Source organism: Olea europaea, unplaced genomic scaffold, assembly GCF_002742605.1.
Source record: "Olea europaea var. sylvestris unplaced genomic scaffold, O_europaea_v1 scaffold1752, whole genome shotgun sequence".
Lineage (NCBI taxonomy): Eukaryota > Viridiplantae > Streptophyta > Magnoliopsida > Lamiales > Oleaceae > Olea > Olea europaea.
In genome coordinates, this window is record NW_019235239.1 from 96,589 (window position 1) to 114,821 (window position 18,233).

Sequence of the window (18,233 nt, forward strand, 5' to 3'; positions counted from 1 at the left end):
TTTGATCTCATGGTGGAACTTGCAGATGTATACAAGATCCGGCTTCCAAAGTTTACGGTATGAATCTGTTGAAATGCGGAAGCCGAATTACCCAAAAATTTAAAAAAAAAAAATTCTTTAATTCAATAAACAAGAACATCTAGATGTTTACGTGTATGTTATATCAAGAATAAGGGATTCGAATTTTTACTCAAATTCTATGACCAATTCTTGAATTAATTCCGAATCACGAACTTCCAATCTTTTGGATCACGAGCTTCCAGCTTTTTTAATTCCAAGAATTTGAAGCTTCAAACCTCCAAGTCTTCTATGATATTCTCCAAAGTCTAGACTACACTGGTGGACGGACACTTTCTTCTAATTAAATCAAGAGAACCGAACAATTGTAGCAAGAAAATAATTCTCTCTCTTTCTCTTTCTTCAAATTTAAACACCTTGAAATTATGTATTATGATTACCGTTCAATCCCATAGGATGTTTAGGTTCCATCTAATCTCTATTTATAGAGATATAATAGTTTCAATCCTTGTACAATAATAATTTCATATTCAAATAAGAGTTCTAATTAAAATACAAATAGGAGCTTTAATTATAATTCAAGTAGGAGTTTTAATTAAAGTTCAAATTCAATTAGTTTACATTTAATTACATGTGTAGTTCTACAACTTCAATTACAATTATAATTAAATTTACAACTTTTATAGTAATTACAACTAAGTACAATACTTTAATATAATTACAATTAAGTCCAAAATTATTAAAATTACCATAATTAAGTTCCAATACTTTATGAAGCTACCACAGGGACCTGATAGAACATATATTATCCAAGCTCCAATATTTAGTTCCTGTCTAGTCGACTCTAGACCACTCAATCTAATTATTAGTCTTTACTTTTTCTACTAAAGGCAAAAGATCGAACTCTTGGAATATATAAAATCGCAGAAGCTAATAAATATGTAACTTTCCTCTGACATGCCGTAATGTATTTTGTCCCGTTTGAGATTCGATAATTAGGTACGAGCATAAATGACCTTTTATCCTAATTATTTTCACTAATTTAAGTATCACTTTCTGTGGTCCTGTGAGCTAATCACATATGTCGATTTAGTCCTTGCTAAATACCGAGTTCAGATTTTAAATGTTCAACAGAAAATACTTAAGTAATCATTTTACTCATTTTTCAAGGTGACGTTTTTCGACATGAGTTTATGTTCTCTATTTTGCTCATTCTCACTCATCGATATATTTGACCAATCAAATTGATGTCGCCCATTGATGAATCAAAGAACCATTAAAATCACGAAAAGATATACATCACCATGTTAAGAGATTTACATTAAATACACAATGGTCAAATGGAATTTAATTCTCCTCACAGTGATGCTATAGAATTTAACTCGACACGTGGTTTCGTTTGATACATTCTAAGTGTACTAGTGTCATTTTTAACTATTTTTGTGATAAGGGTAAATCACAAATCTGAATAGTAAATCAGTCAACACCACAGACTTTCAGTAGAAGATGTCAATCCTTATACATTGGTTGTGAACAAATAAATTATGACTAAAATATAAGTTGTTTCACATTGTACTTTTCAACGCAAGTACTTAGCTTATATTATCACAAGTGATCATATGCACTTTAATTCTTATGTTCAATAATAAAAAATGCAATAAATGAATAAAAGAACAATTTATTTGTTATAAATTATTATTTTATCATAGTAAAATATAGTAATATACTATATGGACACACAACCCTACATAATCATTTTATGTTTTTTCCTGTACAACTAGAGGGTATGTACACAGAGGGATGTATTCCTTCTGCTTGGCAATGTTTCCTTGCTTTAGGTTTTCTGTTATCTTATGAACTAATACCAGCCATTACATCTGTGATCGATATCTCTACCCCATCTGTTCCGTATGTGATGCATCCTACTTAAGCCTCTCCAACGCTTCTTCTCTTTTCTTCTATTATTTCGTTTTATCACAACATAATCATAAAATAGGTAAAATCTATGGCTGCTGTTCAGCTGTAATTTAACTCATCATTTTTTAGCCTTTTCTAGATATATTGGAAGGAATTGAATAGTAGCACATTAAATTTTCAACGTCTTTGGTTAGTACAAGGTGCAGAATAAATTGATGCATCATTTTGAAGCCTATATTCTTTAATTCTTTGGGCACGTTCCTAGTTGCTGGCTAACAATCATATATTTATATATGCGTGTGTGTGTGTGTGTCTTGTAATCAAGTGATGAATATCTCCATGCATGTTCAGGTTAAGGTGGCTGTTCAGTACATGCGACGAGCAATCCGCAAGAAAGCAAAATTTGATGTCAATCGCCTTGACTGCATACAGGTCTGTGTTCATCTTTTGGATTCCCGAGAACGTTGAATGTCCCTTGATGCACATTTTCTGACCTTATGGAAAATTGTCATTCAGAGAACTAAATAAATCCATATTCATGCAATAATAGATTTAACCTGGAAATTGTAACCGATTTTATCAATTTTCTTCTGCTCAATTTATAGAGCTCTAAACTAGCATTTTGGTACTAATGCCACTTTATTTTTTTATGGAACTAATAGGTTGCACCAAAGACATTTATTCCAGCTTTATTTGGACATGCTAAAGATGACAAGTTTATTAATCTTGGCCACTCCGAAGCCATCTTTAAGTCATATGCGGTATGGAAAGATTCTACGGATCTTGGGTCGTAACTTAATGATTTGCAATGTAATAATTTCTTGATGCTGTGCAGGGTGATAAGAACATTATCAAGTTTGATGGCGATCACAATTCTTCTCGACCTCAATTTTATTATGATTCTGTATCAATTTTCTTTTATAATGTCCTTCACCCTCCTCGACCTCCATCTGCATATCCTACTAAGGTTGAGAAATGTTATGATTTGGGAGACCTGAAGGGCAGTGCTAGCAGGAACGAGGTAATTTCTGCTGCATTTCATTATCTTTCCACAATTTTTCTATTCAGAAAGTATAGACCGATCTTTACTTTTTGTACGAGTATGATCAGCAAATGGAGCATTGATTTTTTTTCTTTATCTTTTTAGTCCCTTAACAAAGTTTGAATTGACTAGACATAACTTTGGTAAAATACAGTGTGTTCAGAAGCTCGAAGTTAAAGATTCTATGGATTTCATATTCCATATTTGATCACACATAATCGATGCGCATTCTGTTATTACTGTATTACAATGCCAAAGGATTATTCAAGCCTTCAACTCAATGAATTGACACTTAACATGTAATTTCCCAGAATCTTTTATACGAGATTATAGCCGGTCTTCAGAATGGCAGTACTGACGCGGCAAGCTCATCTTCTTTACCACAAAGCATTGCAACGATGAAGTCCGTGGGGGCACTCCTTTCTGACATTGCACCAGTTGCTACTGTAAATATACAAACCTGTAGTGTTCATTTTATTCAGCTCCTATATTTCTTAATCAAAACGTTATGTTTTGTTTTCAATGGATTTCTTAGAGCATGTTTGGAACTAAGCCTTAAAAAAGTAAAATTCATTTTTGGATAGTAAGTAAAGGCTTAGAGCTTGTTTGGATTAGCTTAATAGTTACTCTTTCCTTTTTTAAGGCTTAGACAGGCATGCTATTAATACTTGTCCAGAAGATATGACTTTATTTATAGTTGCAAGTGAGAAAAATATGGCTTTTCCCAGATGAGAAGAAAACTGGATTCTTGTAACAGGAGAAAAATTGCTCATACCTTTTGTTTTCTACGTTAATTGATTACTCCAGGATTCCTTAGTTACCGAAGGCAATACACAGAGTGGCAATAGCCCGTCACTTGTACAGGTATTTAAATTTACTGCATGATCCAATATGGGATTTGTGGTACTTGAAGTTCACTAGAGTTCTGAAATGTATTTCTTAGGACAAGCTAAGTACCCAAAATGAAGAGTGCTACTCATATACAAGTTCAAATAGAGAGAGTTGGGGAAGATGCTCGTCTCTGGGCAGCGATGATGAACCTTCCATGGATTGCACTAAAGCTACTGACTATGATCAGGTCTCTCTCTTGTGCACATTTTCCAACTGTGCATCGGTATATGCCTTTTTGGCTAAGTTCTATTAGCTCTTTCTTGAAAAAAAATTATATGCTTTTATCACTTCTTCATAGTAATTAATGGATATGCAACACTGGAGAAATATGTCATGCACCTGTATAGGACATTGGATTGAATACTGACAATTGAGTTAGTACCACAGAGAACTACGATAGAAAGTATAAATTTTAGTTTTACTGATTCCTTGCATTCTGTCTTCTTGTTCTTTCCCAATTCTGTTAGCTATTGTTTCTTGATGAGTAATGCAATAATTTAATTTCAGACAAATATAAAGGTGCTTGCCACACCTCTTCGAAATACTCAACAAAGCACATTAAGCTCACCCAAGGATGAAAAGAAGAAAGCATCCATGGAAACGAAGAAGTCCAAGCACGAGAAGTTTGAAAAGCTGGAGGCTCTAAGCCAGCGTTTGCGGCTTTGCATTCTGAAAAGAGTTAAGCATAGGAGACATTGCTCCTCTTGACAACCTTTGTATTGTAGACTAGGAAATTGATTTTATGAAATTGTGTTAATGTCCAGTTCCTTGTTCATTTAAGTTAATCTTTTCGTATTTCCTGTGTATCAATGCATCTCTCTTACTTTTGCTTTATATTTTGAAGTAGGCAGGCCTAGTTTTATGTAATGTCATTGCTGTGTTAGTTGCACTTTATTTCTGCAAATTTGCTTTACCCTCCTTTAGAACGCAAAAGAATGAAGGATGAAATTATAATGTTTATTTGTGGCCCCAATGAAAAAAAGAAGAAAAACAAGTGTATTTGGCAAGTGATGCTAAAGTCAAACTAATTATTTCGTGGAACGCTTTTCCACCCACTTTTCAATCTTCCTTGGCAATTGCCCTCCTCTTTTCCTTCCCTCTTAAACAAGGACTTCAGTTGCCTCATTTGAGTTCCCCCTTCCTTCATTCGTTTCCTCCAACTTCAAATGCAATGAAGAAACAAGAAACTCTTAACAGCCCCCACGCCGTCTCCCTTCCCCTTTCTCCTTATGCTAAACATAGCCAAGTACCAGACTGGATAGAAGAATAAATTCTAACAGATCATAACAAAACAAAGTACACTATTCATATTAGGTAGACAAACCAGAAAGCCAACACCAGTGTCGGATGAGCAATGAGCCCATAATCTCATGTAGGGGTGTAAGCTGTTCAATTTTACCGGTTTTTGACAAATTTTCAAACCAAACGGTTTGAGAAAAATCCAAATCTAAACCTAACGGTTTGGTCCGATTTTAAACCGTCGGTTTCACCATATATTTTTTTGTCCGTCTATTTTTATGTCATTAATTCATTGAATTTAATATATATTTATATCTCACTAGTAATAAATCTAAAACAAACTAAGCCCCTGTTTGAACCAAATTTTTGGGACAAAAAAGTGAAAATTTGGATCGTTATTCTACAAGTCTAGCAGCTTTTGATGACCTGCTATTTTATGTGTGAGACCCAACCTCCTTTCCAATAGTCAATTTTTTCATTATGATGATATGAAAAATATGGCTCAAATAGAGGCTAAATATATCTACTATAAATTTAAATATTAATTAAATCAAATTGAAATCACAATAAACTAAAATATAGTTTTTTTTTTGTTCACCTTTTTTAGGTTAATGACGATACAATAATGTTACAATACAAGTATACTAAACTAGATATAAGGTCCAAAAAAATAATGATGTCCAATAAGACCCCGTGATCATCATATCTGAAAAAAAAAAGATATTGATTAAACAAAGAGAATAATCAACTACAATAATAAAGCAATTGTTTATAATATCTAAACATAACAATTACACAAGTTTACATTTGTATGATGTTACGAAACACATTTAATTTCAGATTCTTACCTTAATTTGCTCCAAAAAAATTATTGATCTGAAAATTTATTTGAAGCAAATATTATTACCGAAGGTCTAGGATCTCTTTGTCTCCGATTTGGTATAATGAACTTTAATTCGACTTTGAAGAGGCGTGAAAAATCTGAAAAGAAGTGTGTGGTGCCGGTGGCTCAAAATTGTGTTAGATGTCGACTGGAGTTCATCTAAATTTTGAAGAGGAAAAAGACTTTTGATAGATTATGCTAGTCTTAAAATTATTAAATATATATTAGGATTATTTGATGATGATGATGATGATGATGATGATGATAATAATAATAATAATAATAATAATAATAATATATCTGTATTAGAAAATTAGGAATTGACAAAAATACCCACAAATGACAAAACTATTGAATTTTACATATTTGGATGAATTTTCAAAAAATTTCATTTTTTTATTTTTATATATTTTTTCGCCTGCTCGGTTTGGTTTTAAACCGCAATTAAAATTATCAAATCTAAACCAAACCATTTTGACCAGTTTGGTTTTGGTCAAAACCATTTCATTGACCGGGTCCACGTGGCACCAAATCGACGGTTTTTAAAATGCGATTTCGGTTCAATTTTCCAATTTTGCGATTTTTGCTTACAGCCCTAATATCATGTATTACACATGCACATATTTTCGTCTTGTAGGTGGTGGCTTCTTGTATGGTCAAGAATCACTTTAAATTCTTAAATTGAGAATTAAGGGATTCATCACTCGAAGGGAAGTAGATTAATCAAGAATTTCACGTTTCATTTATGTCGTAATTGAATAATGAATTAAGAAAATCTAAATAAAAAGAAAAAAAAGATAGAATCCATAAAATCTTACTTCGTCTTCACTCGGAACGTGAGTAAGGAGTAGATACTATTGTTTTGGGGGTTTTCTAGAATTTGCAAGCAAGAACTCATTTCTTTATTTGAAGTACCTACTTGAGCCGGATGAAAAGAAACTTTCATGTCCGAATTTGAAAGTGAAAGAAAGGGAACACTTCTCCAAAAGATGAAAGATATTTATCTCCATTTGAAGTCGTGTTGAACTCAATTCTGAAATCCATGAAATATCTTATTCATAGAAAACCTGCAAGCGTAAATAATTGTTGACGAGTAATAGAAATTAGTGAGTTTGAGTTTATCGTTCCCACAAAAAATAAAATCTGATATCTAATTTAATAGCTTTTATCAAATTTGAAGTCTTGTAACATTAAAAGAGATGGTTTGTATGTTTTTTATACTAATCATAAACTAAGAAAGCAAGTACAGTATGTGAATATTTGTATTGGACTCGTGAATTCTCCTTATTACCATTTAATTCATTTCTTAATTCGTAATCTAGTAAATTCATGTATTCAAGACAATTGATAATATACTTTTATTCAATATTCTTTTTCAAGATATATTAAATTTATGTTTAACACGACTTGATCCTATTCCGACTCCAAATTCATATAAAAACATGCATTAATTTACAGGATCTATCACATATAATTGCACATGCCATAAATATTATTTTTAACACCTATTGCTCATGTGTTGATTTTGTCATATTCTGGGCCTATTGTGAATATTACTGCACTACAATAAGCATAATATCTAAATGGTAAACAAGCAATCAAAAAATTCAATGAGAATGCAAAATCAATCAAGAAATACTAAACTAATTTTCTTGAATTAAAATAAACAAATAATAGAGTTTATCGTTCATCCAATACAATGAAAAACTTAGCCTAACATCCGTATGATTAAATTACACAAGAATAATTGGAAAAAATCACTTGAAAATAAAAAAGATGGAAGAAGTAGGAGAAATCAACGACTTGGCTTAAATTTTGAAACCAAACTATGAATCTTCAAAATCATTGTATAATTCGTCCTGAATTGATGTATAGACTTAACCTTCGCCTCCAAAATATGTGAAATATGATGAAATTTAGGTTGGATAGAGGTATTTCACGTTCTGATCGAGTTTTAGTATTTAAAAAATGCCAAAAAGTTTGCATTGAATTGTTACCTAAACAAAAATAAGGAAAATCGATTTTTTTTTTCTTTTTGTACTGAGGCAAGCGCCCTAGATATGGCTGGTTTGAGACTCCTCAGTCGACTCATATTTTGTTGGGACGTGCGCCTTTTCTACATGTTAGGGTGCGCGCCTCGCTTAATTTTCGACCGCTAAACATCTTTCAATATTTTTGTCATAAGTTTCTCTCCCAATATCCTATTGAAGTGATTCAAAGTGCACTGAAAAGCTACATTTCTTTTAAAAATATTATTTTTCCAATTCGAAAGTTTGCTATGCCAAAATTGAATCTCAATATGAGATTGAAAATCTCAAGCATAACCTTTTCCATTGAAAATTAATGTGTGACAATACTTTAACCATACTTCATCCATTTGACTTATTTCCTCATCCAATTGACCACTAGAACTCTCGAATCTTTATTGTGAGGTCCGAAACAACGTTTGAGTATTTAAATTTTAGTCCTTGAACTTTGAATTTGCTTCATTTTAGCCCATTTTTCGTTCTTTCTTTCAATTCTTCGTCCAAACATGAGTTTTTCCTAATAAAAGCAATAAAAAACAAATTAAGCACTAACTTGTTCAAAGAATAACGAATATCATCATTTAATATCTCAAATAGGAGTAGAAACTACACTTATCACACCTATTACACAAAATTCCAATTAAATTTTACTAAGATTCACAGCTGCAAGTTTGCAGAGTGAACCAATAGAAATGATCACAAAAGTCAGCCATTTAACCAGCAGAATTCTACATGACATTGAGTTTAATTCCTAGATGTTCAGATTCACAAAAATATTGCATAGCATAAGGTTTCATTGCTTAAAAGAGGACATCTGAAAAAAAATCATTCATTTGAATAAATAAGAGAAAAAGTTAACTCCTTTCTTAAACCTTCAATCTTTAGTAGTAATGTAACCCTCCTTTCGTCCCTCAAACCCGGGTCTCATCAACTTCTTCTCGCGCTTGACAATCTTCCTCATCTTCTTCTCCTTAATCCTCCCCATGATATTATCTTTCCTCTTTTGTTGTCTGTCATTCTTTATCTTCTCTTGTGACTCCACCCTCTCCTTCCACTTCTCTGCATTCTTCTCCTTCTTCCTCTTCTCCTTCTTCATGCTCTCCTTAATCATTCTTGCATCATCATGCACCTTCACCCCCATTGCTCGGCTGGTTGCCGCTTTCCATGACTCCCTCTCGGCCACACCTATGTTCTCCCTCTTCACCTCCTGCAACCTCTTCGCCTTCTCCAACTCCTTAATCTTAGACATTTTATTCTTCTTCTTCTTCTTCTTTTTCTTATTCTTTCTCTCCTCTTCATCCCCTAATTTAACTTTCCCATATTCAATAATCTCCTCCCCATCTTCCCCCTCATTCACATCTACATTCCCCGCTTTGCTACTCTCCTCCCCATCATTCTCACCCCTCTTCCTCTTTTTCTCAGCATTCTTCACCATATCAACTTTTTTTCCTCCACCTTCTCCCCGATTGCCACGCAATAACTCAATCCTTTTCCGCAATTTCTGCCGCAACTCTTCATAAGTAACAGACTCATTCCTATTTACATTCCCAATTCCCTCCTCCAAATCAATAGACTTAACCCGAGCCTCCCCCGTGTCACCATCCTCTCCCAAATCGCCAAAACTACCCTCCCGATTCAGTTCATCTGGGTCGGATTCCGATATTTTGTTAATTTGTTGTTGGAGAAGGTGGAGGGTGGAGGATGACTTGTTCTCCGGGTCAAGGCGGTTGCGGCGGGCGAGTTTCAGGTTTTGCCTGGACTGTTGTTTCAAAGAGGCTTTGGCTGCTTTGGAGAGACCCTGGTACCAGGGCTTGGACTCTGCATCGTCGTTTGAAAGGTAAAATTTAGCCGGAATCAATTCGACTAAGTGGTCGAAGAATTGGCTGTGGGATAGGATTATTGATTTCAGGTCAATGGATGGTGTGGGCGTGGAGGAAGAGGCTCTAATCTTCTGCTTCTTCATCCTTGGGTGCAAGCTAGCTGAAGAATTAGGATTAGGGTTTTAAGTTTGTAGGTTCTGTGAATTTCAAAAGTCATTCTTCTATTCAAATTATAATAACTTAATTAAAATCCAAGTGTTTTGAGTTAATTGTTCTAATGGTTACTGAATTTAGGTCCATGTCTTTGATTGATCACTGAAGTTTAAAATGTTGAGTTTTGATCACTAAACTTACGTTCATGTCTTCGATTGCTTATTGAAGTTTAAAATATCGAGTTTTGGCCACTGAACTTTAAAAAATATTGTACATTACTCACTGAATTTTGAAAAATGATGTACATTGTTCACTGTAAATTCGATATTTTTTAAAGTTCAACAATTATGCTAGTGAGTAACGTACGGTATGTTCCAAAATTCAGTAGCCAAAACGTTTTAAACTTCCCGTAGATTGACCGTAGATAGACGAACAAGTCATTACTTTTCTATTCATTATTATTTTGATTACCAAATCAAAGTAAGCAATCTAAAACATAGATCTAAGTTCAGTGAGCAATCGAATACATTGATCTAAGTTTAATAATCAAAACTCGACATTTTAAATTTAAGTGACCAATCATATATGGACCAAAGCTGAATGACCCTTGGAACAATTAACTCAAGTGTTTCTAATTGAAATTATAATAAATTTTATTTTCTTTTAAAATTTAAGTATTACAAAAATTTCTATGGAGAGGTGTCAAAAGATTTGAATAAATTTTAAATTTAAAAATACTCATAATGAACTTTAAAAAAAAAAAAAATCTTTCAATTTTTAATGAGATCCTATTAGATTCTACGAAAATCTATTCAAATTTTCAAAATTTATTATAACTTAGAATTTTTAAAAATTAACTAATATATCAGTTTGGGTCTCGCAATTAGTGTGTGTGTGTAATTTTAAATTAAAAATTACTATAGATCCTAAGAGCATCTTTAATGATAATGTTGAATTGCAAAAAAAAAAAATAAAGAAAAAATCATGTTAACGAAAGGAACAATGCTATGTAAGATCAATTTATGCGTAGTTAAATGATAGTTTATTTTAAAAGTGAATCACGTTCATACTTTCAAGATGATCTAATCAACTAAGGACACATCGATTAATGATTAGTATCAATGATGTTAAATAACATTACGCTATTGAAATAGATATACTTCAAAAAAGTCGCCAATGTTTATAAGTGAAACTATGTTTAGAAACATGATAAGAAAAAATAAACATTTAGAAAATGACTATATCTAGATAAAAATGATCTCTTAGATGAAATGAGTTAATAAATTATAAGTTTTTCCCCTCTGTCTCTCTTGTTTCTTATTTTAGATTCTTGTTTATTAATTTCTTATTAAATAATAAATATGCATTGGAGATAATATTTGAAATCAAATAAACAACTCATGGAGATTAAATTTGATCTTGGCCAATATATTCCTTAAACATTTATGCCACATAGACGACAAGTTTTTCTACTTACTTTTCATATAGGATGCAATTTATAGAATACAACGGAGATAGTTGCAGAGTGCGCAAAGTGATTTGGAGTTTTGAAGAAATCTGTAGGTCATTTGGGAGGGTTCTTCGATGATCCCTTATTTAATGTTGTCGCTAGGATTTTGACATGGGTAAACGACAATAATGGGTTAGTGGGGGTTGGGGTGGTTGCATAGGTGTCGTGGGTTTTTGAGTCGGAAGATAGGGGTTTGGTGGAGTCATAGTCGAGATGAATTGAGTTAGTTAATTAAGGCTGGCATTAAACTTCTTGTATGAAAAAAGTTGAGGACAAAAGTGTAATGAAGGGTAAAAGTTGGGGACAAAACATGTAATTAGCCAATTAGAAAATATATTGTCAATGACCCAGAGATGGGGCTCGGGCGGGGGGTGCGGGAAGAGAGAGAGAGAGAGAGAGAGAGAGAACGTTAATTTATTGCTGTATAATACAAATACACGTAGATTATCAACAAACTTTAGAACATGAAATGAATTAATTTTATTCGTTAAAATTAATTAAGGTTTAAATTGATATTTTCCTTGCGGATAATTGGAGAAATTTAAAGCAATTTTCGAAAATCTACCCTTTTCTTTTGTTACTTCTCAATTATTATTATTAAAGTTACCAAAGACTTAAAATAGAGGTGGATTGTTTGAGAATTAGACAATTTGGTGTCAAATTACAAGTGTCCTCATTTTAAGGAGATCAAAATAAAATAAAATAATTGTATTCAATATTATTGTCAAATTAATAGTGTTCACATCTCTCAAAAAAAAAAAAAAAAAAAAGGAAAAAAATTTTGGTATTTGTACCCGGGCATTGCCATGCCCCTCATGAGAAGGGGAGGCCTGCACTGAATACAAAAAAATGCGCGAGCCCCTTGCTGTGAGGGGCATGTAACCAGGTGTTGACACGCCCGAGTACATATAGCACGACCCAAAAGGAGGAGGCTTGTATCTACCCATGTTCCTGGCCCGTTCCAACAAATTTTCAAATATTCACTGAAACTTCAAGTGTAGTAAATTAAGAGTTTGAGCAAATCCAGAAATTAAGGCTTTAGACCCTAATACTTTCACAACACCTAAACACGGGTACAGCTCTTTGACCTAACAAATATGTGCATGTTCAGAATCTAGGCATACAAGACTTGTTACAAGGTGATAATCAAATAACCCAGAAATGAAAGTAACCTGCACCACAGCAAATTATGCATGGCCATCTGAAACTTTTTCCAATGGGTCTTGATTGACAATAGATATTCCTGAAGAATGATCAAACTGCTCTCTTGTCAAGAAAACCGAATCTGGGCCCAAGCTTGACTCGAGTATTGAATGGGTAAGCACCATCTCTGGTTCTCTGAATGGTTCCATGTTTACTCTCTGCTTCTTTCCTCGTCTTTCGCTTGGACTCTCAACTGAAATCAAATGACAGCCAGAATCGGGCGTTAGTGGCTCGTGATGCGAAGAGAAGGATTCATCCACGGAAAGGCTCTTGGCTTGGACACATTCTTTGGCAGGCTTGCCCCGAGAAGGAGACTCAAACGTTGGAGCAGGAGTTGCCGGGTCAGTTTTATTATCAGATTCTAGGCAATTGTCCCCTTTTACAGGAGCTGTAACCCCTGAGCCAGGCACTTCTGAAAGAACTCCATGAATGCGTTGCTGTTCTTCAATTATCTTCTTTAAATAATTTCCCTGAGCTTCTATCCGCAACTGCAACTGTCTTTGGACCTGTTCATTTACCAACATATAACTTCTCATCACAATATAGACTGCACATGAAATAAAGCATCAACAGGTCCACTGTAAAAAAATAAAAAATAAATGAATAAATAAAAAAATAAAGGGAACCTTCAAGAGCTTCATATACCCTCCCTCCCCAATAGAAGCTGTGTCTGACTATCAGTTTTATTACAATATTTAGATCTTAACATTTCTCAGTGAAAGCAAAATGGAAAAAATGACATTGATTGATTATATACTTATATTATGGATGAGCTTAAAGTAAGTATTCAATCCAAGGTTCCTCAGTCTGTTCTGATGACATAGTTTCAATAGATGAGGCGCGTGTGTTGGGGGGGGGGGGGGGAACAGAGAGAGTACGCATAGAGATTGATTTAGAAAAGACAAATAAATTGTGTTGATGATATAATTAATAGGGAATTGGTGTGTTTGGATGTGGGTATAGGAATTTTGAATGGTTTTAATAAAATATATGTGGACTGTTAGATTGGTTTAAGTTAGGTAGTTGTTATTATTTATAAATCCCTTGTTTGGGGGCACGGTCCCATATATCTTAATTCAGTAATTCTTAAGTAGCTGGAAGGTTCAGGAAACAATTATGTGCTCATGTGAGTCAGAGAAAAAAAAATATTCGACAAGAAAAAGAAAATTGTACTTACGACGAACCATCCAAACTGGAAAGCACATCTCCAGATTCCTTCTTTTCAGTCTTTTTTCCTTGTATATAGAAATCAAGACAAAACGAACCAGTAAGCCCAAGTTTCAAATATTATTTACTTGAAGATATGCTACAAGGTTCAGCACATTTTGAAAACATAGACGATAATTACAGTACAATCTACGACTTGTATACATTACAATGCAATATGTTAACTTACCATCAGATGAAGAATCTGGTAGATACTTGGCAAGTCGATATTTCTGTTTAAAATAAAAAAGCAACATAAGCAACCAAGTAGAGAAAACAGACACAGGAAAAGTAATTTTGAAAGGAAAATTATGGCTTATACACCTGTAAATGGCTTTTTACATGGTAAATAGTTAGCCCTTGAACGCCCATAACTCTAAGAACACCTTTTGGAGTAGCTCCTGAAATAGGGAAATAAATACTCAAGAGAAAATTTTTGTTAACAAGTGAATGAAGAGTGGTCTAAGATTTTCCCACTTAAGTCACAGAAATTTACCAACATGATATTCCACAATATTTGTTGTAAGCTAAGTCTTCTAATATGTTTTCTATAGAATTCAATATTTTTGGATCACTAAATGCAGATAACAAGAAGAACCATGTCTTCTCCACTAAGAAGCACAAACATGCAAACACAAACACGCCGTGATTTTTCAAAAAAGTAGGACAAGGGCACGTCGTTTTGAGATTTTACGTTTATATATTATGTCCTTATTTTTATAATTCATAAATTCAGTACTTTTTCTAGATTTGATTTTAATTGGTGAAATCTTTTATATTGTTTGAGTCTTTTTATTTTATTTAAATAAGTTTGAGCTACACTATAAATACCAGCATCAGAAAAAGAAAAATGCATATAGCAGGTGTAAAACATGTCCTTGGAATGTCCGAGGAATGTCGGACACGGAAGTCTCGGAGAGATAAATGGAGGGTCTGTGTCATGTTGCCTTTTGCCATTGGCTTTTGGTTACATTGAATTTAATGTTTTAGCACATTTGTGTTGATGTGACATGGACATGAGATGGAGGATTGGATTATGGTGAAACCAACTTTTATTTATTTTTCTTGGTTATCTTGATGATTCTATCTACATTAGTTGTGTTTGAAAAGTCTACTAAACCATGTGAGAAAAAGTCATGCACCCACTACCCTTTGTAAGAAAAGCTTTTCTCAAGAAATTTAATTATTGAATTCAATATGACACCATGATTTACAGTATAATTCATCCCAGCAATTAAGAATATTCACCCAGCATAATTTTCCTTCAGCCATATTATCTTACTCAAGTAAGGGTGAGCTGGTCAACCCTCCATTTTGAGTGGTCAGAGTCATCCATGAACATTAACCATAGTAGAAGAACTTAACGTGTATAAATAAAATTGACCATAAGCAATGGTATCATGCCAAGACCACATCTAATCGCGTGTATCATTATTTTCCGCGATTCATTGACTTTGCGCAAATTGCATTGTTCAATGAGATTCATCCATTTGCCAATAGCAGTTCAAAAAATTCGCCTGCATTTTCTGGATCAGTCAAGTAACGTACCATTGCCAAAGTGAAATAAGTCTATCACCAAAAAGACCTTGTAAGGCCTGTGTGGGTATTTTGGCAAGCAAATGAAGGAAAAAGAAAGTAGAAATCCTTCCATGTGTGCATATACTCAAAGTACCAGACAGTAGCATTCTTCCATGTTTCCCTTTTCTGGAATATAGATCAAACAAAACCTCTTTCGACGCTACAACAACTTCAAATAAAGTAACACCTCTCCAAATAAAATTTCTGAAGATAAACAATTATTTTCTGTTTTCCTTTTCTGTGTCAGTATTCAGTCAACTAGTGTTTTATTATTATTTCTTTTACCTAACTATGTATTTATTATTTGCTTGAATTTTTTTTCCCCAGGGGTGGATAAGCGTTGCAAGAGCAGAGAAAAATAGAAAATAAATACAACTTACGATCTGGCCCACCGAGCTGCGCTACAGCATCAATAAAACGTTCATGAAGCTCATGCGTCCAGCGAAGCCGCTGCTTAGAAGCCAGACTAGGATTGTTGTTGACGTTGTTACCTCCATTGCTATGATCCATGGTGCTGGCACCACAGTCTAACGGCTGACTGCAAACCACTGGATTGCTATAAACCAAGCTTGAGCTGGGAAGGCCTTTTGGTTTGAACATACGTCATTAATCTATGGCGAGAAATAAAAATAACAAACATCAAAAATATATTACCATAGGAATGCAAATCAGGCCAAACAAACTCTATGTACAGAAAACAAACCGCTCAAGTCAAATGGGTAAATGCTTTCCATATAAATACACTGATGCAAGGCCATGATTGACAAAAGTGCACATTTACGAGGTGAGGACACCCTCCATAACTATTTTTTACATGGTATAATATACACGCGTAATAATGTGTGTGGGCATGTTGTTCGATTTTTTCCCTAGTAGAAGTGTCCTGAAAGCCAAATCAAGCTTCTTTTTATAGAGATGAACTACAGTTATTAGAATAGTACGTACAAGTAACAGTATTGTATAAATTAGTTGAACGAAAAAAAAAATAAAAAATAAAAAATAATCGCTGTTAGATATTTACAGTACATAAGCACCATGGCATTCATATAATAAGGAATAATGCTATTGTCATCATCATGATGATGTTAAATGATAGGTCCAATTAAATGCAGGGATAGGGAACCCATGTTATTGGATATATCATTAAATGCCATCTAAACATGATAATCAATCATCATGATGACAAATAGTATTACTCTACAGTAAGACTGCACACTGCTCATAAATAACATATAACAGGTTATCGAAAGGAGCCGAAATTATCATAAATGGCACTCATCTGATCCTGCCTAACGAAAGTAATAACACTGACATCGAAAAATAGTGCATATTTACATCATCAAAACCACAAGCTATCAGAAAATACCTTTTGACTTCAAGAAAAAATTACTTTACGGCCTAAAGTTTCTGGAAAGCCGTTAGACACGTAGCCGCATCAAAATTAAGCGTAATTTCTAAGACTCGATACTACAAAATATTAAGGCGAAAAAACAGCATTACCATCATAAGAAAAGTAAAATCAGTCAGTATATAACAAAAAAAATACTCCTAAAAGACAAAATTAAGCATCATTATATTCATCAAATTAGGGTTACAGAGCAACAGAGTGAGAATTATCTGCTTTCCGCGACAAGAAAATTCATGTTCTTTAACAGTTGACCAAATTCCAAAAGCAAAAACAAAATATAATTCCCAAAAAGAGGGTACAAATGAAAATAGAAGGAGAAGGAGAATCATACCAGATCTATAAAACTCCCGTCGTATTTCTCCAATCTATGTGTTATACTAAAATCATACTGTTTAACATCGATTTCAGTACATAAATTCTCCGTGAAAATGTCAAAATTAATTAATCAAAATAGCTGTATATATAATCCAAACATACGTGTTGATGATCGGTTGGATGAGCAAGCTACGAAAGGAATAGGGCTAAGGGCTCCGAAAACCTGAAAGCTAGCCTATTTGTCAAGTTCTATCAGGGGCATTATGGTGAATAAACCATTTTGTCAATTTGTGTACGTTATAATCTGGAAAGTATTTATTTTATCTGTTTGACTTTTTGTACAGCTGTGATCACGTGTAATGCGTGATCATATAATAAATGAGTGAACATGTGGTATTATATAATCCATTATATAAAATTTGATATACATGTAGTAAGGTTTTTATTTTTAACACATTCCTTTAGAGGTGGAGTTCATTTTTTTTTTAGCAAAGTTTACGAGATAAGCCCCCATTTGACAATTATTATTTTTAAATTCTTTTTTTTAATCTTTATTTTCAATTATATATTCACGTAATAAAATGTTCTGCATGTAAAAATAAAATTTTTCCTTACTTTTAATCACACAACCTCCTAAAAATCATTATTCAAAACATTATTTTTTAGATGAAATACCCATCAAATAGGGTCTAAAAGTTGGTAGCAAAAAGACTTATTTTAGGACCTTTATCAACTCTGATAGAGCTGAATAAAAACTCGTCAAGTTGCAAAATTGAATCGAATTGTTTGTTTTGAAATACTGATTTGGGTTCACTGAACTCGATCAATATCTAATTTTGAAGCCAACAATATCACTAAAAGACAAAAGTTAGGAAAACGAATGAGATTACATACCATAGTAGTTCTACCTGTAAACAACGAATACTAGGCATTTTGCCCTTTTTATTCTAATAGCTGACCTGACCTAACCCGGCCGAGTCAGTACCTAATCGGGCCCTTTTTTGTTCCAACTTACACTTATTC

At 33.5% G+C, this 18,233-nt stretch overlaps 2 protein-coding genes and 1 pseudogene across 2 annotated transcripts; 1 reads left to right on the forward strand and 2 right to left on the reverse strand.

The window, feature by feature from the left end:
- The first annotated feature begins 6 nt into the window (after window positions 1–6).
- Window positions 7–4,762, forward strand: LOC111377961. Its single transcript, XM_023001122.1, has 8 exons — window positions 7–57; window positions 2,287–2,367; window positions 2,598–2,696; window positions 2,771–2,956; window positions 3,289–3,423; window positions 3,785–3,841; window positions 3,921–4,055; window positions 4,376–4,762. The coding sequence occupies exons 1-8, from the start codon at window positions 10–12 to the stop codon at window positions 4,574–4,576; spliced, it is 942 nt and encodes a 313-aa protein (XP_022856890.1). The 5' UTR covers window positions 7–9; the 3' UTR covers window positions 4,577–4,762.
- A 4,129-nt stretch (window positions 4,763–8,891) lies between these two features.
- On the reverse strand, window positions 8,892–9,980 carry LOC111377969 (ribosomal RNA-processing protein 14-C-like). Its single transcript, XM_023001128.1, has one exon. The coding sequence runs from the start codon at window positions 9,978–9,980 to the stop codon at window positions 8,892–8,894; it is 1,089 nt and encodes a 362-aa protein (XP_022856896.1).
- Window positions 9,981–12,459: 2,479 nt separating this feature from the next.
- On the reverse strand, window positions 12,460–17,470 carry LOC111377962 (annotated as a pseudogene).
- Window positions 17,471–18,233: the final 763 nt, after the last annotated feature.

Coding starts and splice junctions, on each gene's coding strand:
- LOC111377961 (XM_023001122.1), top strand. CDS start 10: ATGGTGGAACTTGCAGATGTATACAAGATCCGGCTTCCAAAGTTTACG. Junction 58..2,286: donor TCCGGCTTCCAAAGTTTACG/GTATGAATCTGT, acceptor ATGCATGTTCAG/GTTAAGGTGGCTGTTCAGTA. Junction 2,957..3,288: donor GCAGTGCTAGCAGGAACGAG/GTAATTTCTGCT, acceptor GTAATTTCCCAG/AATCTTTTATACGAGATTAT.
- LOC111377969 (XM_023001128.1), bottom strand. CDS start 9,980: ATGAAGAAGCAGAAGATTAGAGCCTCTTCCTCCACGCCCACACCATCC.